Source organism: Epinephelus lanceolatus, chromosome 9 (genome assembly GCF_041903045.1).
Source record: "Epinephelus lanceolatus isolate andai-2023 chromosome 9, ASM4190304v1, whole genome shotgun sequence".
Taxonomy (NCBI): Eukaryota; Metazoa; Chordata; class Actinopteri; order Perciformes; family Serranidae; genus Epinephelus; species Epinephelus lanceolatus.
Window position 1 is genome coordinate 29,435,421 of NC_135742.1, and position 27,340 is coordinate 29,462,760.

A 27,340-nucleotide genomic window follows, 5' to 3' on the forward strand; every position below is an offset into this window, starting at 1 on the left:
ACATATTATCAGGCAATGTTCACGATCACTAGTCATAAGCTCTGTCCCTCTGCTTGCATGTCAAGTGTCTTGTGCTGCCTAAGCTGACTTCTTGTCACGGTTATCCAGGCTCATTTGCATCTGAATCTTTTTCCATGTTTTATCAAACTAGACCACATCTGGCTGAACATATCACGAGAGAGAGAGCCATGCATGTACGGCAGGGCACAACACTGCTGAGCATTTACTCTAGCGTGTGAATGCACTGGCTCCAACCACCATATTTACAGCTTCCCCAGCCCAGTTGTCTGTCTTATGCCATTTATTTTGTTTACCCCCAACCAGGGCTGTATCTTAGATATTCTTGTCCACTTTTCACTGAAGAGGGCACAAAACCACAGGAGGCGACGCCTTCCACAACATTGAATATACAGCAGAGACTGGTGGGGAAAGTATGCAGAGGGAGTATACACTTGTCACCAAGGGTGGTGTGGTGTTAAGAGGTTTAGGAACTGCCCAACTGTGCTCCTGCTCTAATGATGAGTTTTGACAGGTGCCAATGGTGCTGCCATAACTAGAAAGGGAAATGTGCAAAATGACCACAAATATCGTTTGGCAAGAGAAAATGAAAATGCATCATGACCTCGAAGATTTGTTTAAACACTGTTTGCAATATCAAAGCTATATTTAGAGCGTAGTCAGGCCAAAACACACACACATATACATATGTTATAAAAAATCAATTCGTATATTTAAAATCTGTGGTACAATATTGTGGAGCCAATTTGATTGCTACAGCATTTCCGGCACTCACATGGTGATAGCCGTTGCATGGAAAATCGCACACAGGCACAGTAGGATTAGCTACAGGATTGCCCAGACATCACAAAAATACCACAGGGGGAGATTACGCATATCTATCCACCACACTTCTTTCATCTTGTGTTTGTGTGCAGTGTGTGTGTGTGACTGTGTGTTACGTGTGGTCTACAACCCACATGTTAGGCCATTTAAACTAAACTGCCTTTTTTCCCTTTTTACTTTCTCTATCTTCCTTTCCTTTACTGGGCCTCAGGCTACTCTTGGATCCCACAGGAGCCCTGCTGTGAGGAAAATTGATGCTCTCTTGGATTGACCGCGGACTGGTAATCAAATCACAAAATGGTCATTGTCTGCCAACCCGTCAGAGGTGAATGTGGAAGTGAGGGATGCATGTGTGTATGCACAACAAATTACAGTGCATTATACACACATGTACAGTAATCACACACTGGGGTGGACATTTACCTGAAAATCTGTGCAAATGAAACTGTAGCAACATTCAACAAGCTATTGAAAAACCAGCTTGTTTAACTTCTCTAGGTGTATGTTAACTTATTTTGGGAGTAAAAGTGTCCCTTCGCTTACATGCAGAACTTCAGGACACCAACCTGGTCTCACTCCCAACTCATCAAATGCAGATGCTTGGCCAGTGGTCCTTGGCGTCAGTGGCCCACAGTGTCAGACAGCGATGCACAAAGGCACCTTTAGCAGCACTTGAAGACGCACCAGGCAGCAGTTTGATATTTTTGACTGTATGCATCTAACAAGCAGCATTTACTGTGAAAACAGACTTTTATTTTGAAAAGACACTTTGCATGTAACAAGCATTACATGCCGTCTGTAAGCGTCCGAAACGGACACAACGGGGGTACCTAGCGCATCATATCTTGACATGTAGGGCCAATGACCAGGGGTCCGTATTTGATGAGTTGTGAGAGTGAATGTGTTGTGTGTGTGTGACCATTAAGATTTTTTTATTATTTTTTTTTCAATCCTGGACAATTCTTAAACAAATTTAAGAATTATATATTTATATATTCAACAGGTGGTTATAACCAATAGGGTGATAATGTTTAGGTTTTGTAAATCTACCAATTACAAAATTCTGAAATACTGAACGACAATAGCTACTGCAGATTTATCATCCATTTATTTTCAAAACCGCTTATCCTCTTAAGGGGCACAGGGGGGCAGGGTACACCATGGACAGGTCGCCAGACTATTGCAGGGGTGACACATAGAGACAGACAACCATTCACACTCACATTCACACCTACGGGCAATTTAGAGTCACCAATTAACCTGCATGTCTTTGAACTGTGGGAGGAAGCCGGAGTACCGGGGAGAACATGCAAACTCTGCACAGACGGGCTTCCTCCTGGGATTGAACCAGGAACCCTCTTGCTGTGAGGCGATAGTGCTAACCACTACACCACCGTGCTGCCCTTATCATGTGTTATCAATTTTATTTAAAACAGAGCCTAAACAAACAAACAAAAAAAAAGGGTAACTTTCTTGGATGATGCAAATAATGCTCTTCACATGACTCATATATATAAATCAGGTCATGCTTAAAAAGCAGTTATTAGAACAATTTGTACAAGGACTATGGATCACTTTTGGCTGATACAACACTTCACCTTAAAAGACAAGGTCACAAGGTCATGAAGTTGAAGCTGGTTATCACTGTAACCTCAGACACTGCTGAGTGATAGCTCTGTGTTATGGGTGGTCAGCAGTACAGCACACATGGTCACCTATCGGCTTGTTTTATGAGTAGATCCTAGCTAGTATAAGTGCTGGATCCAAATATGTGTTAAAGCTAGTTAGATGATGGATGAATTAGGGATGGCACAGTACATTACCATCATCATGGATAATGTCAGTCAGATGCTTGTATGACGACTGGGCGTCCCTTTGCCTTCCCAGCCCCTTTTGTATGAGTCCAGGCATAGGATGACAAAGGGAAGTCCATAGGTCACATGACTGGACGATGAACAAGGAGGAAGTACATCTGTGTATCCTGTCAACCCCAGGAACATTTCTTAAACCCCTGAAGTGAAGGGTTTAGGAGGAATATGGTGGTGGTTACAATATCCTTATAAAGTCCCTGACAGTGAACACCAGTGACAGGTCTGACACTGAATAAAAATGGTGATGACAAAGGTAAGATCTGAGTCACGATATTGCTCTCGACACTGTAACCATGTATCCATTTGGTAACGTCTATCTCCTGCCAGCTTCAGTTTTTAAACAAGCATTGATGTTAAAATGTGTGCATTTATGTCACACACACCCTGAGGAAATTATTTCAAAATGGTTTTATACTGACAACAAAAGAAGGTAATAACAAATAAATCATGGCCGCAAACAAATTCCTCTTACTCAGGTTTGTTCGCAGCTCTGACACATTCTAAACAATGCTGTTAGAGGCTATTGAGAAATGCATTTAAAGGGTACCAGGGAGGTTTGTGTGCGCTTGTGTCTTTGTTTGTGTGCGACACAGAGAAAGAGAGGGAGAGAGTAAGAGAGAAAAAAGAAAGAGAAATGCATTTTGTATTCATGCAAATCCATTTGGTTTCTAGCTGAGGTATAATGTGGAAAACTGAAAACGGAGAAATGCAATGTGACAAGGGCTCAACGGTGGATGAACACTTCACACACACACACACGCATTAATATACAGGCAGGCACGCACACCATTGTCTCACACAAACAAGAATTCAAATGTACTCTTGCCGCCCTTTTATGAGCATAATGTACCTTTGATTCAACAAGTTTTCAAATGAAGACAGGGAGGGTTGCGCGGAAATACGCAATACAGTATTTCATCCTGTTATTATGTGTCTGCCAAGATATATGACAATGCACAAAAATTAGGCCATCCTGACGTCTGTGGTGTGGTTTAAAATACATCCCATGTACTATTTTTGATTTGTTTGTACTATCAAGTGCCAAATATAGATATAAAATGCTACAAAAATACAAACATCTAATCCATCTTTCATTCCTTTGGGTGTGTGCATATGTAAAACCTAATGTACTGGTTGTGTCTGCAGAGTGGGATATACAGTATGTGTGTATGTACGTGTACAGAGGTTGTGCACTGGTCATTATGTCTGTGTTTGTCAGCTTGTTTGGTAGCTTTGTGCAGCATCCCAAAACAAGGAGACAAGAATTATCAAACGGGTTCATTTCAGGAAAGAGTTCATCTGAGCTGTCAGGAAGCTTTGAAGGAAAAAAATAAACCCCTCCTGAAGGGAGGGACGGTTTCAAAGGCTCATCGAGTTATATCACAGCTGGCTAAAAATACACCGTCTGACAGCATGTGTGCAGTATAAAGCAGGTAATGATAATTTTAGTCTGGTTGCAGCTATAAAATAGAGTCTGAACCCAATTAACCCACGGTGGTGTCGTCGATAAAACAAGGATTACAGTTTCATTATACTGTTATTGCTCGCTGTGTCATTTAAAAACACCTCCTCTAATTAAGGGTAAGTAGGTCACACTGGCAATAGCCACGACAGGCAGATACAGTGAATGCCAACTTACGTGTGTTGATCTTCTGCAGCGAGATGTGTTTCTCCAATTGACGTCGCAGTTTGACCTCAGCGCCATACTTTCCCGTTGTGCCATTGTCTGCCAGGATGAAGTGGGAGTGGAGGCTGTTCAGAACAGTCAACTTGCTCATGGGGTTGGACATGGTCTGGTATGGACGCACCACCTATCCAAGAGAAGATTTAACTGTTACACAAACATCTGAGAAGCCCACAGCTGACAGCAGTATGTGAAAACTTGAACAATGTATGGTTTAATGATAACACAGGCGCTTGTTTTCTTTGTGCCATTAATGTAACCCAAGTGTAGGCAAAGATAATTTGACACAGATTATGGATTGCACTCGTTAAAAAAACACCCCACTGGTTTTACACCTCAAGTTCAATTTACTTGTCACGGGGAGTATAATGTCCTCTGTGGTGCTACAGTTTTAACACACAACCCTAATGATGTCATCAGGGATTATCTTGACTTGGGGGCTACAAATCTTTAATGGCAAGCCCGTGTCACAAACTGGGGCAAAGAGTTGAAAGGCATGAGCAGAGAGAAACTAATGAAGAGATGGCACTGCTGTATGATGGGAGACATAGGATCCATCATTTCAGGGCTTGACATATATGATGGACTAGTCAGAATATTTCTGCCTCTGCTGCACCGATTTAGACAACTGTTTATAAAATCTGCCTCTTGTCAGTCGTCCAACTTTATGGAAATCACTGAAGTGAGCCTTTAAACTAGCAGTGTATAGTTTTGTGGCATCTAGCAGTGAGGATTGCAGATTTCAACCGGCTATAACTAATGCCATGTTCCAAGTGTGAACTCCTGGCTAGGATTCTTTCGGTGCTCATTGCTCAGGAGGTTTTTCCTGCATGCCAAAGTATCCACAGAGGTCTCTTCCTCTCCAAAACAAACAGGGATTTATACCTCTAAAAATGCTGAATAAAGCAGCTTCAGAAATCAGTGTTTCTCCGACGCTGTTCAGTTCATTGTGGACAGGCTGCTAACTATGGTGTGGTATGAAAGAAACATGGCAGAGTACCATGACGGACTCAGTGGAAGAGGACCCTTTCATATGTAGATTTTCATTTTAAGGTAAGGAAAACACAATGATTCTTAGTTTCAGGTGATTTTTCACGAAATAAAACATATTATATTCCATTTCTGCCAACACATCCCCCTAAATCCTACACACTGGACCTTTAAGACATCAGTGTTTAAGCATTAAGCTTTTGTCAAAGTGATGAAACATGTTTGTTTGGTTCTAAAAAAAAAATTACAGAAAAGTAAAAGACTGTATTCATTCATGTAGTTTCAATAGCCACTGCACTTGCATCATTAATTATTATTAATGTTACAGAAAGTGACACTAAAATACTGGATGAATATCTATACAACATTAATGGCAGTTTCTCAGAAGCTTGGATTTGGTCTAGTGGAGCAGCGCCTGACAGTCTGAAGTAAACTCATCTGGTCATTAGGCGTACAGTTGAGACCAATCAAGCATGGAAAAAGAGCTTCAGCACTTAATAATCTCATTTCAGCTACCAACATTAATCTGTTCTGCTTGACTTGTTCAGTGGGACAGAGTGCAGCACATTCTGATAAAACTTTAACTATAACATAACATTGATTCCAGAGAATTGAATGAGTCAGCATGTGCTCCGCAGTCTCATGTGGTTGTGCCAGCTGTCCAACTAGCACTGGAGGAGTGTTTTTCACAGACTGGATTGGCTCACATAGTGTTTCAGTTAATAAACTGTCAACGGCAATTTACAGGGTTTGGCAACTGTTGACTGCTTGTGACATTTCTCACATACACACACACATAAATGGTTGTTCTATTTGTTTGTTCTCAGAGACTTACATCTTTGCCAACAAGGTCCTCTTGATTTTCTACGATGCCCCACGGAGCAATGCCAATGGTGCAGATCTTCCCCCTTGACTTGGAGGCGTGGTCTTTCAATGCATCACCCACATGGCGAATCACTCCTGTGTGTGTGTGTTTGCATAAATGTTTAAGTGTGTTTGAGAGAAGGACAGATAACCATATCAGTTTTGTCACGATCAATGCACAGTGCAAACTTAGATAATGACACACTCTGCTGTGAAAGATAAACAGGATCTGTGAGGCGCAGCAGACAACAGCGTGGAAGCCAATATGAATGCACACACGGTTTCAAACACAGACAGGTTGTAGCTCCAGGCCTCGAGTTGTTGTCCTCGGGGGAGCAGCAGTCAGACCTTGAGGCCATCTTATCCCGTCTATCCTGCTGACATTCATTCTCTCTTTACCTACACTCTCAACTGTCCCTCCAATCCATCCCTCCATCCATTATTCAGGCCTCTCTCTTCCTCTTTCTTGCCTCTGAACCCATTGTGTCACTAAATCTTACTTTCTAATCCTTTCCGTATTCAAGTGTGAGCCCTCCACAGCTTCCAACGCTGCATCATTTTTTCCATCTGTTCTTATCTCTCCTATCAAAAATGTTTCCTCATCTTTGTTCTTATTTAAGGCCTGCTAAATTTAATCTGTTACTAAAAATGCTTTTCTCTTTGTAGACCAAGAAAAGGTACAAGATCAATACAAACAGTGAACAAACAACATCAAACAGCACTGATAAGAAGACCAAAGGTAAAATTAAGAAACAAATATGAGGTCCATGCCATTCACAGTTTATAAAGACATATTCATTTTGCAACATGGTCATGAATTTTAATATCCATGCATCATTTATATCAACAGTCAAGATACTACACTGACAGCTGTATGTGAAACAGTAGGAATGGGAATTGTGAATCAGTTATAGTTTAAAACTTGTTCCACATTGTCCAAACCATTGGAATCATATGCCTCTGAGCTTATCAGTTTTATCAATGGCTGCGTGTTTTTCTGACAGCTGCACATTGCGAAACAATGATGTGAAACTCTTGCATCTACACTGCTGGAAACTTGCAACAAGAAGGGGTCATGTCGGAGAGGAAGAAACAGTCCAGAGTGTGGCTTCATTTCACAAAGACAGACGACAAGAATTCTGTTTGTGACATCCATAGACTGTACCTATAATGTACCGAGCTACCATGAACTCACCCACTGGTTTGTGACTCCCATTCCCGTTTTAAGGAGTCAGAAGAGACCATATTTGGGTGAGAGGCTGGAGCTGTGGTTGAGTGAGGGGTGGATCTGACTGAGGAGCCAAGGACACGATCAACAGACAGCATTTGAACATGGGGGTCTATGGGGATTGGCTTCTGCAGCCAGCCTCAAGTGAACATTTAAAAAACTGCGTTTTTTGGCACTTTTGTGTTGGCTTCATTTTTCAGCCCCAGATGCTGCTGCTTGGTAATGTCTGTAATATTAGAAATTCAAGTAAGGGTGGAAGCACCAGCAATATGCTGAAACATCCTTCTACCTGACATAGGCATAAATTCTACGCACGAGTGCCGCTGCTTTTCGGCAAGCAGCACATCCCTTACAGAGGGTAAATATTCTCTGTTGTAATAACATTAGTTCTGCACAGCCAGGCTTAGCAGATTTTCTCTTTCAGTGAGAAAACCTAAATGAAAACTAATGCTGTACAATAGTCTTTCATTTTATCTATTTTAGATGACAGAGAGACTGAAAGTCTACTCTGTTTCTACTCTGTGCTCAGACTCAGAGATAATAAGGCAATTGCAACAATGCTGAAAACCTATGTAGGCGTAGTTTTGATGATCAGGACTCAATAAGGGAATTGATAAAGAACTGGACCGATAAGCAGAACTGATAATGGCATTGATATCAATCAAATCCTATCACTTCCCATCCCTAAGAAACACAAGTAGCAAAGCATTTACCAATGTTAAGACTTCATACTGCTATCCATAGCTTTCCAAGATCAGAAACAAACTCACAGAGACAACTTAACATATGCATGACAACGCCATGTTTACACTCCATCAGCTGACTTTTCCTATTTCTACCAATCGTATTTTGGCACAAATACTGTTACGCGATCATCTTGTTGCTGTTTGACTCTGACACTGTTTCTTTCTGCACTGTCTCAACACTTCCAATCCTCCACCTCTTATGCCCAAGATCCGGTTGACTGAGCTCCTCATAAATCCTGCTTCAGGCCAAATCCATCCAGCTACTCAGTATCTCTGAAAAGAGATCTCCTTAGTCATCAGAGTCATAAGCCTCTCTTCTCCACAACCTCAAGTCTTCAAAACACGAACAGAAAAATTCTTATATTGTTTTCAATGTAATACCACTCATTGAAACGTATATGATAAGCCCTAATTGCCTCCTCAATCATTTCTGTAAAGCATCTAATAAAATAATAATCGTCTTCCCTGATTTGAACATGGTTTGTGTAAAAAAAAATGAAATACACCCTTTGGTCTGATGGTCACACCCTTTTTCATTCACTTTCAGTGATAAAAATAAGCAGAGTAGATTCCTGCACACTCTCAGAGAGTTACCCTTCACCTGTCTTGTCTAACCGTGAGTGTCTGTAAGTATAGTGGAGAGCTCATAACGTACTTTAAAGAACCCTTTTGCAGAGATCTAATACTTCAACATCTTAGCGCCCTGAGGGGCTTGATAAATGGTTATTTAATAGCTGATAACTTATGAAGAACATTTTAACACACTCATCATACTCCGAGGAAAAGTGCATAGCCACTCATTTTGTATAAAAAGAAGTGAAGCTGAACATTGCTGATGAGACATCTGAATGAAATATTCTTTACACATTCAAGCAAACGTAGCATGATCTTTGATAGTAAAGCTGCGTGTGTGTACTGTACTTCACCTGTATTGACCCCACCGGTGAAGATCCAGGCCCCTGTTGTCATGGCAGCCTTGATGAGCCCTTTGCCAAAGACCTGTTTGAGTTTGGGCTGTAATTCAAAGTTCTGCAGGCCCCCGTGGACTGAGATGAGCAGCTTAGGCAGATCCAGCTGCCACTCCTTGGTCATCAGGTGGAGCAGCAGGTCAGGCTTGGTGTCATAAGACACTCGCACGTACTGAAAACAGTGGGATATGTGTCAGTGATGTATAACACATTGGCATAACCCTCAGGCACATGAAGACAAGTCTACATATGCCTGAGACATGAATACAAATATATGCACATACTACATGTTATAAAAGCTTTCCATTTAAAAAAATATCTGTAAAGGTAAAAGTATAAAATGGATAAACATCACATTCACATGGATCAGTGCTGCAGGCCTACAACAGTATTGAACAGATGTTTGCTGCGATTGGAAGAGCACATGCATTATAGAGCATCTGTTTATCTATCTAAATCCCCCTCAGACACCCAACCTGACATGTGTCTGCATGAATTATTTAGCACTGGGAATACATCAGACATATTTCAGCCTTAAAAGCTGAATTCCCTGAATACAGTAAGTGTGATGTGATCCTGTCACCATGGTGATTGTGTGAATGACGCATACAATCAGACTACTTTTAGGACAGATTGATTAATCAGACAAAATTTGATGTGCAGCAGTCTCTAGACGCTTAAGTCTTTTTAAATCAATAATTATGTGTAATTACATAATAATTACACTCATTTGATTGATTTTGCTCCATCCTGATATGATGAACTTTGTTGCATATGTGTGATGCATTTAAATTTGATCATTTCACCAGCTACAGTGTAATGTGAGGAGAAATGGGATGTAGGAAAGGTATACAAAGACTTCAGATGAGTCCTCATTACATGTCATTTCCATGTGGACTATGTATGAAATGTATTCATTGTCAAAAAAAAATTAGCAATCATTGGGATATTCAACCATTTTCACTGTGCTGGAATAACTGTGCCATCAGCCAAGCATCCAACACTTTCCTCCCCTGAACCTGCGTGCTGTCAAACTGCATCAGTTTACTGCAGCTGAGGAAAATATCTGCAGATCACATCCAATTATTATGCACTTTCAGCTTTCACTACTGCCTCTACTGAAGTTTATACAGTCCTCTTCTGACAGTATATTCAGCAAAGACCACTCCTTTGTTTCCTATCTATAGCCCCTTTTACACTGCCTGTCCAAGGTGGAAATGTCACCGTTATTCAGCCTCGCTATTCTGTACTGTTCTATTAAATGTACGATTGTGGAATGGGGGGAAAGAAGGTAGTAACAGCGGCAAATTCACATTTGTGTGAAAGGGACAGCCGGCAGGATGGGAGCACAATCGGTACAGGTGTGACGTTTTGATGACCTGTTATGTGTGTGACCTACCGCCGGCAGATTTAAGATGCAGCTGATAGCAGTTAGAAGCTATCTTAAAAAGCAGAACAGCAACCAAAAATGTCCGCACACTCAGGAGACAATGAGATCCAGGAGCTCTTTGCCCTTTGAGCAGAGGGTTCGATCAGCCGCCATATAACAGGGTCGATAAATTATTGTTATTGTCATGTTATTGATTAGAAAGTGTTGCAGATGCTTATGTTATATGTCATACTAGAAGCAAATGCTGTTGTGTTACACTTCATTCCCTCACGCCACTTTTGCTTCTAGTTCCATATAAAGAAGGGCAATGTAATGAAGGGACTTTGTAGTGACGCTGCTGCACAATCTCTGTGTGAAAAGGGCTTTTTACAATCAATACGCACTGACACAAACCAATCTTAATAATTCAAGGGAGCGCGTCCACCAGGGATCAAAACCTCACACATTTACGGTGACACCTGGTTGTTTGGATTGTGACTGTCAAAACTGTCAGGTTGTCCTGTTCCTGTTTGCCATGGAACTATCCAGAGGCGCAGGGCTTCAGTAGGACACTGACAAAATGCAACACAGTTGATTTGTTATGGGAGTCACCATGGCTTTGTTGGAGTGTCCTCCTCCCTGGAACTCGATGGTGCCGAAGGCATCAGTGGGGCTGAGCTGTGTGTGCTTGCTGATCGACCACTTCTCCGACAGGCTGTCATTCTTGGCCAATCGTTCTGCCTTATCATTCTGACTAGATGAGATGCCCGGCGGCAAGCCCACATGCTGACCTATCAGACGACCACAACAGCACCTGTATGAGAGGAAAAGGTAAAAGCGAAGGTAATATTGGTATATTTCACAGTCTGTAAGCTGCAAGAGAAGCAACTGTAGCATCAAGAGGAGGAAGAGAGAGAGGGAGAGATTGTGTGTGACTGAGAGAGGGAGGGAAAAAGCGTGAGAGCAGCCACAGTCATGTGCTTAGCAGTAAGAGGTGGGCATGGAGGAAGTGACAGCTTGTCATCTGACTTTCATCTCCTGATTGGGAGAAGAGGAGGAGAAGAGTCTGTAGGCCTCTGCAATCCTTTATTGGCTCTGTCTCTTTTTGTTTTTTCTGCTCCCTTGTGTTCTCCTCTCCTTCTCCCTCTCAGCAACCACAGGAGTTAGCAGAACGACAGTTATACGAATTGCAGTATTCCTACATGAGTACATGCTTATTCAGATGTACTGAATGCAGCTTTCATATTCTAAGTTTTAACCTTACAGGATGGAGTGGGAGCCCTGGGAGGAAAGGGAGTCGGGAGGCTTTGATTATCACTTCATGTTTCCGTCATCTCTTACCAAAGGTACTTTGCCTCCTTCTGCCTACCACGTCAACACAAGTGTTTCTGACTAAAAAGAGAAAAGTTGATTTGATCTTGAGGAACATCTCTTTCCCCTCCTCCCAGCTCCTGGCTTCCACCCGCTTTCCTCCAGTTATGCTAATCCTGTTTACCTAACAAATGATGCCATTTCCTGTGTGTGTATGAGTGTGTACGAGGGCCGGTACTGCAGGAATTAGAGCTGCCTCTCTGAGTTTGTCACCCAAAGCAACAACATCAGCTGTAGTAAAGACTTTGATAATGTCACTGTGAAAGTGACAATGCAGTGCAGAATAAAAGGAACATGGCAAAAGTGTAAAGCAGTATGCACCTGTGGGCTCATTCTTGACTGTTGCTTAAATTAATAACCTTTTAAAATAATGTGGATTATACTCCTCATGAACTGGCCTAGCCCTGAATTTCACATTGAAGGTTTTAAAATGTATAATGTCAGTATTTTGGCTCATTAGTGGAGAACATCTAACTGTGATGCAAATAGAGGCCAGCGTGATATTACTCTGAGGCATGTTTTAAAAGGTCAGTAGTGAAACGGGGCTCTTAATCTGAGGTGGGCCATCGCATCAGCAAACTCAGTCATTAAGGTCTTGCAGCTTTTATAGCAAACAATGAAACAGCTGAATCCTTGAATTAAATACCTCTTTAAAGTAAAGAATTCTCAGACTTTAACGTACTTTCTTTCTTGCTTCTACTACAATTCAAAACAAAGATAACTATCTGGAATTAAGAGTAATGTAATGTGCCTGTATACACAACAATGTAATGCACTGCGATTGTTCCCATTTAATTCACACACATTACTTACCTATGGGGGTCTTTGGCGCTCACTATGATATGAACACATTCTCTCTTGCTGAATGCTCTCTCTATCCACGATTTCTGTGCCTGCAGGAATGAAGACAGAAGAACTCAGTCAGCCTTTGTCAGATAATTGAGCTGTGACCTGAACAAGCAGGAGTGACAGCAGAAACAGGCTCAAATCATGAGCAGACTTTTGTTTGACTGAGGAGTTCACCTATAAAAGAAAGCGCTTTCTTGTCCTTGCAGAAACAAGAAGGGTTGTGTTTGTGGTGTAAAATGACACGGTCTGAGATTTGTTATATGGAGACTCATCTCCCACTGTCTATTTCTCTGCAAGCAGCAGTCCAGTTTTGGGGCAGATGGCAAACCGAGCATGAAATGTTGGACTTCATGTCTTTTTTTCTAAAGTACTAATTAAAAATTGAAATAAAAATCAGCAATTTCACATTTCAACCTGGTTTGAGAAATCACGACACTCTGGAACTAGCACACACACACACACACACACACACACACACACACACACACACAGCAGAGGCACAGGCTCTCACGCATAATTCAAACGCTGAAGACACTCTGACAGAAATGTTTTATGCTATTCAGTGACTCCAGCCCAAACCGGATAAGATGAAGAGCTGGAAAAGAGAAAGCGGATGTTAAATGCAGTGAGGCAGTAAATTATGTCAGAGCTCCAGTCCTTAGATACTCTTATGTGCAGCTGGATGAGTGTATGTGTGTTTATAAGCATGAGTGTGTGTATTTCCATACATTATGTGCATGCTTTATATTCTTTTATTGTATACAGTATAGAAAGGCTTCCTCAGCCAGACCATCCTCCTGTTAAACGGCTGTGTATGTTATCTGCGCAAGCAGCCTATTACGACCCATATTTACATTTACGTTTACCATCATGAATACTGCAACCACTACGACCTCTAGCAGTTGTATTAATAAGGATGGGAGCAAAGGAGAAGGTCAGGTGATGTAGTATAAGGAGTAACAAAGTCCACGTACAGACAAGGTTAGGGTGGATGGATGGGTCAAACAAACACAGAACTTTCACCCAGGTGACTGCTCTTTGTGTTACGAGTTACATAACAAATGTATTTATTTTAACTCAAACAATGATCTTTTTCTAAGCCTAAACATGTAGGCTGTGATCGTTTCACAATGTTAATTACTGTTTAAAACTGCAATAAGCAGTGGGCACGTGTGACTCTGGTTCTCTCCAGCACTAATATATATCATTTTTGGGAGTCATTGGCAAACAACATTTTCAGTCGTTAAGGTATAAGGAGATGTTGTCCTCAGCATAATGAAGCTAGTGCAATGGTGTATTTGTGACACTGTCATGCTCTGCAGTCAAAGCTGCTGCAGGTCTGAGTGACAGACTGACTGGAGCCAATTATCCTGCTACAGACACGGCGAGAAAGACACTGCGGAGCCACAGAGCTAACCTGAGAAACACATGTGGCACAGGATTTAAGCCTAGTACACATCAGTGCAAGTGTCTCCACAGAAACATGCATGAATGCTTGTTACATGTCAACAAGGCTCAATGTACAACAAGAGGAAACATGTTGTATGTACTGTCGGAAACCTTTGTAGATCTAATAAGTAAGGACACTGTATCCAGAGCTTTATGACAAAAGTAAAAGAAATATCAAGTCTGCTTGTTTTATTTAAAGGGGCACTGCATTACTAATGGCAGGAGACCTGGCAGTTTAAGTGTTCTTTCTTTGGTTTGATATATTTTAGTTGTAGCTGCTTGTTAAATCCTCTCCTCTATTATGCAGTTGAAAATGGAAGCACACAGGCATGGGGTTTCACTAAGAAGAGAAAATATGAGCTGCAAAGCGAGTCTTAAAATGTTACCTATTACACTGTTACTGTGAGAGAGTTCCTTTTGGTTAGACAAGAGGAAATTCATCAACTGCAGTTATTCCTACAAAACACTTGAAGACCATTTTTTTTGTCTTGGCTAATAGAAAGTGGCACATACTATAAACAACTCAGTAAATCAAGATCCAACACACTGAGGATTGGAAGACTGTGATTTGAATTGGGTGGAGAAGCAACCACCAAAATCCCCGAGAACACACACTCTTGCATGTCTTTTGCCAAAGTAAAAAATGATTAAAAAAGAGAGTTTGCTTCAGTCATTTATACTTCAATCAGTGCTTAAAAGGCAAAGAAACACATAAAACATTATAAATTCAGACAAGAAGGTGGATGGAGCTGTGGCATTTTGTCCCCATACTGCTGACAGACCAAGACTGGAACAGCCTTGGTCCAACTTGTTCCATCAGTCATCACAAATAAATCCTTTTTCCCCCTCTCTGTAATAAATGCTTTTATGTGTTATTTTATGTTGGTAATAAAATCCTATTCACCCAAAACAACAATTTTCTCTCTTTCTGTGGTTATGAGAATTTTACTCTCTGCCATTTACTACTTTCTACTCAGCGCTTTGTGGTTCAAAGGTTGCACTTCCTGGGTTAACACCACCGTTCCAGGAAGTGGACTATGTCTGTGTGAGGTTTTGTGGCGTTGGAGCACAACACCAGAGGTCCAGAATAGGACCGAAAGTCAGAGCGGGACAGTCACAGACAACCGGGAGGACACACAGACCAGACTCCCAACCCCACAGCAGAGGGAACACAACAGCCATGAAAACAAAAGGATGGTGCTTTTTTCTGCTTTTTTTATTCTGGGAGAGTTGCCCCGGCTCTTCTCCCAGCCAGCAGAGCTGAGAGCTGCTTGTACAGGGCTTTCCCCACCGCCACGGCTACAACAACACACGCCCCATCCGCCTGACTGGCCCTGTCACACCACGGCACGCCAAAACCCACTGCAACTGGCCGCAAACAGGCTCGGCCTACACACAGGCACACTTACCCTAACACCAGACTTCCCACGATTAACCATTACTCTGGGGGGCTGGGGGGCTGCTTTTAGAGCTCACCCTGGCCACGATGACTCAGCGGGCCACAACAACGCCCCCAGCCCCATTCTTTCCCTGACATGCTAGAACGATGTATTCATCCGCCAGCTCATCCTGGGACAAAGTAGATCTGCTCGATGGCAGCAGCAGCAGCAGCAGTAGCAGCAGCGTTTTTTTGGATTTGATTAGTATTGACAGGGCTGATGGCACAATCACAAACAGTCACGCAGCACAAAAAGCCTTTTATGTTCTCTAAGCGAACCCTTGAACGAGACCACAATAGCTTCACCCAGACAAAGATATAGTTCCCCTCGCACCCGTCTTTTCCTCTTCCCCTCTCTGCTTTTCCTTCCTTCCTGTATAGATATTGTATTCACATTTTCTCACTCACTCTCTCGCTCTTCCTCTCATGCTCTCTTGTGCTGCTTATGAGATTTGACATGGCATGATGAGATGGCACATGGCCTGCACTCCATTGTGTAATTAAGATTTATCACCAGGCACACACGCACGCACACAAACACAAATGCACCAGCAGCGTGTTTGTGTGTGTGTAAGGAGTGACTGTGCGACAAGTGAGCAGCATCTGACAGCCTGTTAGGGGCCTTGACTCCGTTACAATCAAACTCCGCCACCTCCACCCTCTCCCCCTTGTCCTCTCTTCCCCCTCCTTTACAATTGTGTCTCCTCTTTTTTATTGGCACTGGCAGGGAGCTGAATTGGGAACCATATCCAATCAACAGCCTAATCCCTTTTGCTCTCTCCCCCTTTCTCTCCACTTTTCTGTCTCGCTTTCCCTTTTAACAAACATGAATGACTCAGCTTTTATAAGGGCATATACGTAGGTAGCCTGTAGCACTTCTACATAAAGCAAGTTTTACCATCACACATTAGTTTCCTTGACAAGAGTTAATTAAAAACTGACATTTAACAAGAGCGATACACAACATGTACTGTCAGGATACTAAAACACTCTCCTTTTGTTTTTCTGGCACGTCTGTTTCAAAAAGTGATTAAAGCTAAACGTCAACTTTTCCTCCTGTGCTGCATTAAGGTTTTATGTTCCACTCTTTTTATAATAATTTTGGATTTACTTTTACTGCCTCACCTCGGTGATAAAAGTAAAAAAGAGACTTAACAGCAGAATTCTTATTTTGGTTCACTTTGATTTTACACCCATTATGAGTGATGTCATTAGTCAGACACATAACATCTTTAAACAATCAGAGTCAGCAGACAGTGAACACACTCATGATCAACAAGGATGATCCAAGATGAGAACTTTTTTTTACTGTTACAAAAGATAATTATCTTACCCTTAAGGTGCTTTTAAATGTGTTGTAATAAATAAGATACAATAAGAATGAAGTATATTCTATCTTATCTTACCTTATTATGACACAGTTAAAACACTTTCAGACTAAAACATAGCAACTCAAGAGCTAAACAGCTGAAGACAGAACCATATGTATGTCTGTTTTTTATTCTTATCAGTGATATTTTCTGGTTAAAAAAAAGAAGCAAAAGACGACAGCATTGCGTTTATGCTGTATTTTCAATCATTCATCTTAAAATAAGCAACTGTGAAGAACGGAGATATTTATCTTACAAAACAAACATTTCAGATCGACATAGTTTGCCAAAAGGAAAAAAAAAAACCTGAGGTTGTTAAAAAGGTTTTTCAGAGCAAAACTGTGACACTCGTCTGGTTTTCATGACTCACCTTTAAAATGTGATGGGCTGCATTGTTGTGGCCTTCCTTTCAAAAGCATGACTGAATGATGTGGTGTTAGAGGCCTGATCCTAACTTAAAACTAAGATCACTGAACGAAACTGATCAGACCACCTCTCAGTTCACTGGCAACTGGTCCACTCTGGGACTATTAGCACTGCTGGTATGTGTGTGCGTGCATTTATGTGTGTATGTGTGTGTGTGTGTGTGTGTGGGTGTGGGTGTGTGAGTATTCATGGTGCTGAAGTTATACACCCCAAAAGCCCTGAAACAGCTGGGAGCATGCGAATGAGAAATAAAATTTAAAAAAATTAAAAATTAAAAAATTAAATATGCCACATCATGACATATGCTAACTATCTATATATCTATCTATACATAGTGCACACAGTGCAACAATAATGTCTGACCCCTCTAAAATATTCAGAAGTCTGTAGGCTTTTCTTGAAACACTGTGCTTAGAGAATAACCTGCTGTCCTCCACCTCTCACAAGCACTTCACCTGATTTAGATTCAAATTAAAAGTGGACTGTCAGGCTGTGTGTGTGTGTCTGTGTGTGTGTGTGTGTGTGTGTGTGCGCGCGTGTGAGTAAGAAAGAGAGAGAGCTAGAGTGGCAGAGAGAGAGAGTGCTTCATCTTCCTCAGCCACATTTCTGTCAGAGATCAAGACCGAAGGGGAAGTCTGAATGGCAAGAGAGCCTATTAGGTGGAGCAACATGACATTCACCTTCCTACTCACCATCTTTATTTTGTCCTAAATGACACACAGACACACACACACCAGCACTAACACACACAGATTTGTGTACGTGAGTTTTAGCCAGTGCATTTGCAGTTTTCCTGCTGTTTTTTTTTACAGTACATGGGCAGTTTATTACCTGTTTCCATCAAAGGGATTAATAGACCTGTACATAATAGAGACCTGGTTTAATTAGCAAGAGCCGTGGGGGAAACTGGGGACATAAGACTGTAATCTGAACTAAATGAGGTCTAACAATACACAAGCATGAAAAACGCAGAAAGGAAAGAGAATGTACTTTCCAAAAACTGTAATCCTTCTTAATGTAAAACACACACACACACACACACACACACACACACCAACAACAATATGTGAATGAAAGCGAAATCATCAGAAACAAAACTGCCCCAGATCCAGTGTGAATGAAAGCGTAATATATTCAGTGTCATGACAGACTCAAGAGTGCTTAGAGGAGTGCACCTGAGTCCAGACAGTCCAGATGCTACAAGGCACCAGAGCCAGGTGCGTGTGTGCGTGTGCATGCACATGATACACCACACACAGACACACACAAACACACACACACACACACCTATGAGCAAGTGGGGAGGATGGCAAGGTCATAATTCTGTGCTTGCTTATGCACTTGATTGTTGCCGGAAAGGGACACACACAAGCCTACATACATGAACGTGACATGTATTCAAAGTGTAGCTTTACAAAAAAAAAGGGGGGGGGGAGCCCCATAAATAACATTTGCACACAAAAAAACACTCTGTTGCACTTGTAGTACAATATATGTGCATTATAAACCAAACATACAAGCATCATTGCGTAAAGAAGACCCCTGTGTTTTCTTGATTTTACACTCTGTTTGCCCTGTAACAAACCTTTTTCTCTGTCTGCCACAACAAATGTGTTATTATGTGTTAACAGTCTGGGCAGATTCAAATCATGAAAGCAGAAAAACATGCCAAGGTTATTTTTTATATACTGTAACAAGATAAAATGTCTTTAGAGTATTCAGTACATAGTGCAGACAGTCCTGCTATAGCCCATTATTTTTCCTTCTCATGACAGCCAAATATTTCCAGTATTATTTTAATGTCCAGATCAGATCAGTCCCCTGCGACCACCTGCAGCAGTGAAGCTAGCATTCAATCAGAACTATTCAGCACCATACCTGTCCTTTCTATAAGAGTACAATGAGACACAGCAGAGTAGAGAGGCATATAAAATTGTCTGACACATGGCCTGTAGCTTTGTGTTATTAATATGTAGTCTAGTATGTTATTTTATTGCCAGTAAAGTTAAAACAGACAGAAACATCCATGGCTGGTAACAGACAAGATAAATATGCACATGTGCTTTACTCATCTTAATAGTATTTGGATGAGCAACAGAAAAACATAATATCTTGAGGAATAATTTGCAGTGTAACGGCAACTCTTTGTTGGTGCATGCTGGCGTCAGTATGAAGATTTTATGCCGTCCATCTTGTTCTCGCCTTTGCTACGGGATTATGTAGACAGCACCAGGTTAATTACTGTGAACTGCTGCAGTTTGTGAGATGAGTGTGAACTCTGGCGCATATTAAATTTTGTGAAAATGATGTTCCTTGACACAAACAAATTTACAACCTAATTGATCAGATGAGCTTTTCAGCAGAGGTCATTTTGTCTGTCCTCTCCCATCCACTGGGTCTACTGGAAGCATCCAGCTATGAGGTCACTGAGGTCCAGACCTTGGTAATTATTTCCTAAAAAACCTGCTGTCTGAAGGGTATTAAGATGCTTGAAACTGACAACGATGAGTAAGACAGCTGTCTGTGCAGAAGAGGCAAAATGCCCTTTTGTCAGGCATGCATACCCACTATTCTCTACATGAGGACCTGCCCTACTCTGCCTCTGATTGGCTTTGACCTTGACATTTTTAAACTAACCCAGTGAGCAGCAACTTGTTGCCTGTGAGCACCAGGTCACCTGCAGGGAGCCAATGAGTCACTCACAGAACACATTCTAAAAATGTGTTCATACCAGCCATCACTGGTATCTCTGTGGTCAAATCAGTTGATGCTAAAACTGTAGTGCACCCATACACTCAAATTTATGGTAAATGCATTCAAAGCACTGATGCATATAGAGAACGGGATACAGCGTTTGAGGAGGGCCCAGGCTCATTCCCATGCAAGTTACTCAGGTGCACTAAAACTTACAGCTGCCAATCGTGAATGAGCATGGCCAAGAGGCTAACTTCCAGTTTAGCCCGCCACTAACTTGAATGGGGATAAAGATAATTTAATTGAGTGGCTCTTCTAGTCTTTCAAAATGCTATCAAACTGAATGGATCAAATCCTGATAGTGAAACAAGCCATTTAAGGGCAATTTATGGACGAATCTTTCACGATGTAAATCTTTTTTGGGCCCAAGAGCATCATATGACAGATACGCTCGATTTACTTAAAAATGTTATGTCAAGTGGTTCCACGTAACTTTGTTCAGTAGGTGTTAATAAACCAATTTCCATCCTATTTACTCAATAGAAAACTGGTTTATTAACACCTACTTAACAAAGTTACGTGGAACCACTTGACGTAACATTTTTTAGTAAATACAAAAAATCTTTTTTAAAAGTTGTAATTGGCTTCAAAGCAGGGCACTGTTCCTAGGGGCTTTATTCAAAAGACAAAGGAGCTGAAGGAGAGAGCTAGCCTTGGACCTGGCAAAGATAGTGGAAAGGTACAACGTCCAGGTTTTCAAAATATGGTGTTAACAAAGGGTTTATACAAAATAAATAAGATGGAAATAAAATTGATTGGATTATATTACACGTGTCTCTTAGAAATTCAAAAGAAAGTATCATAAAATTGTAAGGAAAATGTCTTTATTCTTTGACTTTTAGGTTGCAATGACTGATAAATTTGAGTTGAGGATATCTCTGACTGCATCTAGTCACAAAACCAAACATTTTTACTTATCAATTTAGAGATATTCCAAAGTTAAAGTCCCGTATTTGTACCTTGATTTAGCCACATTTCTGAATACTTGACATCTGAAAAACAGGTCAAAAAGAATTTGAGTAATATAGTAGACACTGTGTGTGTTTTAATTATATTTTGGGGGTTTATTTCTTATTGTATTACTCTTGCTATATTTTCATAATATGTACATGTATTAATTCAAACCTTCAATTAATTTGCTCCTCCAGAAAATACAGTAAATAAGCGCCATTAAAAGAGAAAAAAATATGGACCTCACTAATTTCTAAACCCTGGCTACGGCCCTGGCTGGAGGTGGTCTAGATGCTTTTATGCACAGATGTAATCCAGATGGAAGAGGTAAGGGTGTATGAGCTGGTTAAAGTATGGAAATGGCTAATGAAGAAGCAGAGGCAATATTTTTACACAGAGGATATGTGGTACTCTTTAAGTTCAGACTTGAGCAAATCTGAAACCCTGCAGATGGTGTTACTGACTGACCAGTCAACAACCCTACGACCCAGCAGACAAAATGTTTTTAGGATCAGTATGCAATGTTTTAGTCAGTGGTTTTAGCTTTGTTTTGGCCTTGCTCTTGGTCTCAGGTTGGCCACAGTGGACTCCAACTGAATTGTGCACTTCAAGTTAAAATAGCCTTTTCACTTTCCATCTCTATCACACTCTTCTTCTCTTAATGATACTCTGAGTGACTCCATCTATCTCTGTTTATCTCTTCTCTCTTTCTCTTTCTCCTCCATCAAGTCCCAGTTTGTAACACCTCACAACAGCAGCCAGGAGAAAACCCAGCGCACCATACGTAACTCCGGAAATGGGCAATATGCTATACAATGACCTTCACACGGTAGCCATCAAGGGTAGGTCAATGCATTTGTGGACAACACTAGACTGTGACTCAATACCTGATCCAGACCTGCAAAGGCCAATGCCAGCGTCATTTAGTTACAACTTGCATTCAGGATGAGGTCATTGCCTTTAAATGCAATCTTGTCAAGGAGAGGAACTACTTATGCAAGGGAAATAGCATTCACTGACCTGAACACACAAGCAAACTCTGGGTTTATCTTCCTGCAGGGTAGCTGGCGAGCATGAGTATGGACCACACACACACACACACCTACTCTCTGACACACATAAACACACAAAATGAGTTTTCCACTTGTTTCAGCATTTTACAGCTTAAGAGAGATTTGCATGTATAAACCACAAAATGGCAACAGAGTAACAATGCTGATTTACAGGACCAACTCCATTTGCGTGTGTGAATGTGTGTGTCACCGGTCAAGACGGACAAATGAGCTCATTTTTACCCTATTAGTCACTAGTTGAGGTATTTACTTAGAAAATGACACAACAAACACCTGCAGACCGGAGGCTCTTTGTTGGTTAATCAGAACAAAGTGCAGTTAGTACTGTAGGCTCAGCACCAGTACAAACCAACACCAGGGCTGTCCTGAATACCAATTTTTGGGCTCCATAGCTTCAGTAGTAATTAACAGTGACTATTTTGAGCTTCAAGCGGGGGTGGGCTGAACATGACATGGGAAAGATTATTAGCATAAATGCTTATAATAATGGCTCCAAATCAAAGACAATGCCTGACAAGGTGCTGTGAAATAGAAGTGTAAAAACAGTTTTGCTGTTTCTGTTACACAAGTTAGACTGCGAACAGTCAGTTCAATGTCATCGTTAACAGCAGCTAACATCCAACACTGAGTTGTTAAACAGTCCCAACAAACTCATATTGGCACTAGAGCTACAGCGATTAGTCAATTCATTGATTTATCAATAAGTCAATTGAAAAAAATTAATTGCCAACTGTTTTTATAATTGATTAATTACTTCAGTCATTTTTTCAAGCAAAAACACTTAATATTTGCTGGGTCTAGTTTCTTAAATGTGAAAATTTGCTGTCTTTCTTTGTCATTCATGATAGTAAATGAAGTGTCTTTGAGATCTGAACTGATGGTTCAACCCAGTCTCACTCCAAAGTCATTGAAACCCAGCACTTGGGCAGTGACTTGCAGTATCAGACACAGACAAAAAAAAGCCATCCTTTAACATCAGCATGATTCCCAGCGGGTCGGCGTTATAATTTAACGGCGCCTGGCAGCATCGGGGGAAACGCGGCTGGACTAGAATGAAAGGTTAAGGTGGTGAAAGTCAGAGTAGGGCAGGTGAGAGGGTTGCTGGATGGGTCCAACAAACACTAACTTTCACCCCGTAGAGCGGTGTTTGCATCCCGTAAGATGACAGAGCCAAACTCTGTTCTTTTTTCCTAAACCTAACCACTTGCTTTTGTTGCCTAAACCCACCCATGTGCATTTGTTGCTGAAGGAAAAAAGTCAGTTCGCTGTGTTGTACTGACGTAGTACCTTTATATTGAAAGAGACTGTATGTAAACGGTAAATTTCCTGTGACAACGGAAGTGTATTTTGAAAGAAGACAATGCATGTAACAGGCAGAACTTGACACGGTGTCCCAGAACATCAAAAACCACCTTTTACATCATATCTGGACGTGGAAAGTCCATGACCACATGTCAATATGTGACAAGGTCGGAGTGAGAATGTATTGACTTTTTACAGAAGAAACAATTAATTATGATAATGAACCAATTGATAGTTGCAGAACTAAACGACACGACTCAACTCTGTCGTTAAACCCATTAATACCCATTAGGTAGCATTAGCCATGGGATGCTAAGAGGTTGCCCTGTTACTGTGTGTGCGGGCAGACTTTCACCAATTGTCCAACTGACTCTCACCGTCCCAAAGTTCTCATGATGAACAAAGAGAAAAGGGAGAGTATGGCAAGAAAGCACTGAGCAAACTGTGTGTGCAGCTCTACAATGAACAAAGATGTAACCCATTTTTAAATATTAAAAAAATATTGAAAATCAATATGTGGCAGTCAATGTTGATATTAGGGTGGCCACCACAAATAAATCAATGTATACAGATAATTTCCTTATTGTCATTTCTAGAGAACAAGTATCCTAATAGCCGAATATTCACTTCAAGCCTTAACCAACACTTCCCACCTCTACAGAGCAGCTCTTCTTCGGTCTGGCAGACTGGAGGAAAGTTCCAAAAGTGTCAAACCCTCAACATAAGAGCAGACTGCCTCAGCTCAAACTAATCTTTTCCACCACTCAATTGTGCAAAATTGCAAAATGGCCAATACACAAGATAACCAAGTGCAGAATTGGGGTTCTCCTCTGATGTGTTACACCGGAGAAAAGCCTCAATCCCAAACAACTTTTCTCCACTTCTATTCAGCAGCTCTCCTTCAGTCTGATAAACTGGAGGACAGACAAGGTAAACAGGTCAATACATGAGATAACCCAGTGTAGCCCAAACCAACCTTTCTCATCTCTCTACTCCCTTTCAAGATAAATTGAATAAAATGAAACTAATACAAAGAATATCAATACTTTTCATAATACCAGTGACAGAAAGACATATAAACTCATAAATACAAGAAACAGAATGAAGACTTATCCCTCCTGAGGCAGTTGCCCACAGTTTCATCATGCTCACAATGTCGTCCAATTAGAACCATGTCACAACCAAATTTTAAATATAGCTCTGTCAAATTCCCGACCTTAATGAGCACTAAAGATACTCACGGAACATTTATTCAAATCCTGTAATTTTTTAAGTGCCACTGGGAGTCTGTGTTTTAATCTCACACAATACACAATTTCACCCCGTGCAACCTTAAGCTGCAGAATAACAAACCTGTCAACGTGTTTCTCAAGTGTTTTACAGCATGTATTGTGTCATACACCTGCCAGAAACTGGCAAACAAAGCACTTTACACTCCAAAGACTGGCTCTTCTCCTTAGTGGTTACATTCAAAGAAATTCATGTGGCACATTTAAAGAGGCACTGTTTACATGAATATTTAAACAGATTTGCAGCAATTTTGCGTTTAATAGATAAAGACTGGGTATCATAAGATCCCATAAATCTGCTCCTCAATCTTAAATAAGCATTCCAGGCTGAATACACTCATATCCAGCGTCAGTGTTTGGGTTTGTGAAGCTCAATGATTTATAATCATTCTCAAAATAAATGAAAAGATCAATGACTGATTATCTGTTTCTGACTTGTCAACTAAATGGCCTTGAGTTGACCTTCCCTGAAATGATCCGGCATTGGATTTCTGTTATCCTGATGCCAGTCTTTACTGCAGGATGCACTTAGGTTTATGGAGTGACTTATATGTAATTTACAGATCCGAATGCAGCTATATATTGTCCTATAAAATAGAAGAGTGTGGATAGAGTAAAATCCTTCAAGTAGCACTTGTGTTCGGGTCTGCGTGTGCTGTGCTTGATTTATATGAAATTAAATTAAAAGAGTATATACCTCCCAAAAATATATCACCCTCTTCAATATTTCATGTATTGATGGCTTTCTGTGAAAGATGCCTGAGTGCACTTCGTCACTGTGAGTCACGTCCTTGGTAAGTGATTGTAAATCAGAGTGCAATATAAAATGGATAAATAGAGACTGTCAGAAATCCTGTGGGAAAGTCACGTGAAAATGGTGGCTAGAAATGTGAAAGAGAAAAAAACAGGGAGAAGGCTTTCACATTAGGGAGACCTGGCCCAGATCGAAGTACACTTAATCACAAAGTCTAATTCATTTGAACAGGAACAGGTTCACTTGAATAGGTGGTTTTGAGTATCAGGTGTGAAAACCAACTGATCCAAAACAGAAAAGTGGACTGCTATTTAACAGGAGCAGCAGTAAGCTGGTGCAAACCCATATGTCAATGCTGTCGGTCTCCTCCAAAATCTGCACACTCTGAACTGTACGGCCATGGGTGTTAAAACAGGGAGGCAGGTGAAAGGGTTGTTCTCGTTTTTGTCTCCAAAATATAAACAATAGTAGGCATAATGCGAAGGTCAGCCATTATGTGGGATTGGGATCTTGCGATGAGTGCCGCTGCAAACACAAATGCCACTTAGATGATGACGCAAGTGCACTCGGGTACAAAAAAACAAAATGAAATGGTGAAAAAACAAACGAGGACATATTACAGCTGTAGCTGGGAATGCACTGATCTGATCCACATGATCAGTATTGGTACCGATACTGACCCTATGAAGCAGAGTGGGTCAGACGTGACCAGTCCACATAAAATATACCTTCTTATCAATGTTATTATTCAATTCAGAGCTTTAACTCAGTTACTGCTATTGCAATCTTCACCTCAATTCATTCAATTATCCCAATGAGTTTCATGTAGCGGAGTTTCAAGTTCAGACTTGTGAGAATGAGAGCACTGGTGTCGGTTCAGTACTCGACAGGAGTCAGAATCTGTATCAGGCAGCCAAAGTTGCCTCAGTGCATCTCTAGCTGTGTTTTGCAGATGTCCTATATTGCAAATGTGTACTTTCATGATAATTTGTATGCAGAACAATGTCTTACATGTAGAGAAATATTTAATTGTTTGACTAAGGCAGAATATTAATAACAATGGTGCTCAGTTCTTTAAAGGATAAACAAGATATTGAAGTTCATCGCATTACACCGAACGTGCATATTTATGCATGTATACCGTATTGTTCTTCAAACAAAATCAGTCCGCTGCAACAATGAGTGAGTATCCCACCAGCTGAAGAATCTCCTTATAATTCAGCACACGACATCAAATGCAAAATGCATGAGGGAAAAATCTGTTTAACTGTGTCTTTTAACAATGTGCTTGGGCACGCATCTTCTTGAGTAGACTGCTGTGTATTATACGTGCTAACTTGCGTGCCAGTGCGCATGTGCAGGTGTGTTCAATGTGTGAGTGTAATGAGAGAATGCTTGCTTGTTTTAGCTCCCGTCGTTTTCAATCCATCTCCTGAGGCTAGAATAAGCACCTCTCTTTCCCACAGGCCTCCGCTAAGCCTAGCTGAGCATCTGGCCATGCGGGCTCTAATCAACACTGGCATGGCCATTCTGTCTGTGACAGAGGGGGGAAAAGGGGGGAGATAGGTTCCCACTTTGGGGGGTTGGAGGGTGGGGGGCTGGTGTCAGCATTAGAGGAGGAGGGAAGGCGATAGGTAGAGAACGGAGAAGCTGGAGGAAGAGGTAGGTGGTGGGAGAGATAAGAGGTGAGGGAGAGGTGAAGGTGGTGGTGAGAAGAACTTGTAAAGAGACAGAGAAGGGGACAAAGTATG

General features: G+C 41.2%; 1 protein-coding gene across 8 annotated transcripts in view; it reads right to left on the reverse strand.

Moving 5' to 3' along the window:
• trpm3 (transient receptor potential cation channel, subfamily M, member 3) overlaps positions 1–27,340 on the reverse strand; it is a 173,743-nt gene that overhangs the window by 65,456 nt on the left and 80,947 nt on the right. For all 8 annotated transcript variants that reach the window (XM_033619375.2, XM_033619379.2, XM_033619374.2 and 5 more), the window contains exons 2-6: positions 12,748–12,827; positions 11,176–11,377; positions 9,153–9,366; positions 6,224–6,348; positions 4,354–4,525 (exon numbers count right to left, since the gene is read on the reverse strand). In XM_033619375.2, coding sequence (XP_033475266.2) covers positions 4,354–4,525; positions 6,224–6,348; positions 9,153–9,366; positions 11,176–11,377; positions 12,748–12,827 — 793 coding nt within the window. The remainder of the gene's footprint in view (positions 1–4,353; positions 4,526–6,223; positions 6,349–9,152; positions 9,367–11,175; positions 11,378–12,747; positions 12,828–27,340) is intronic.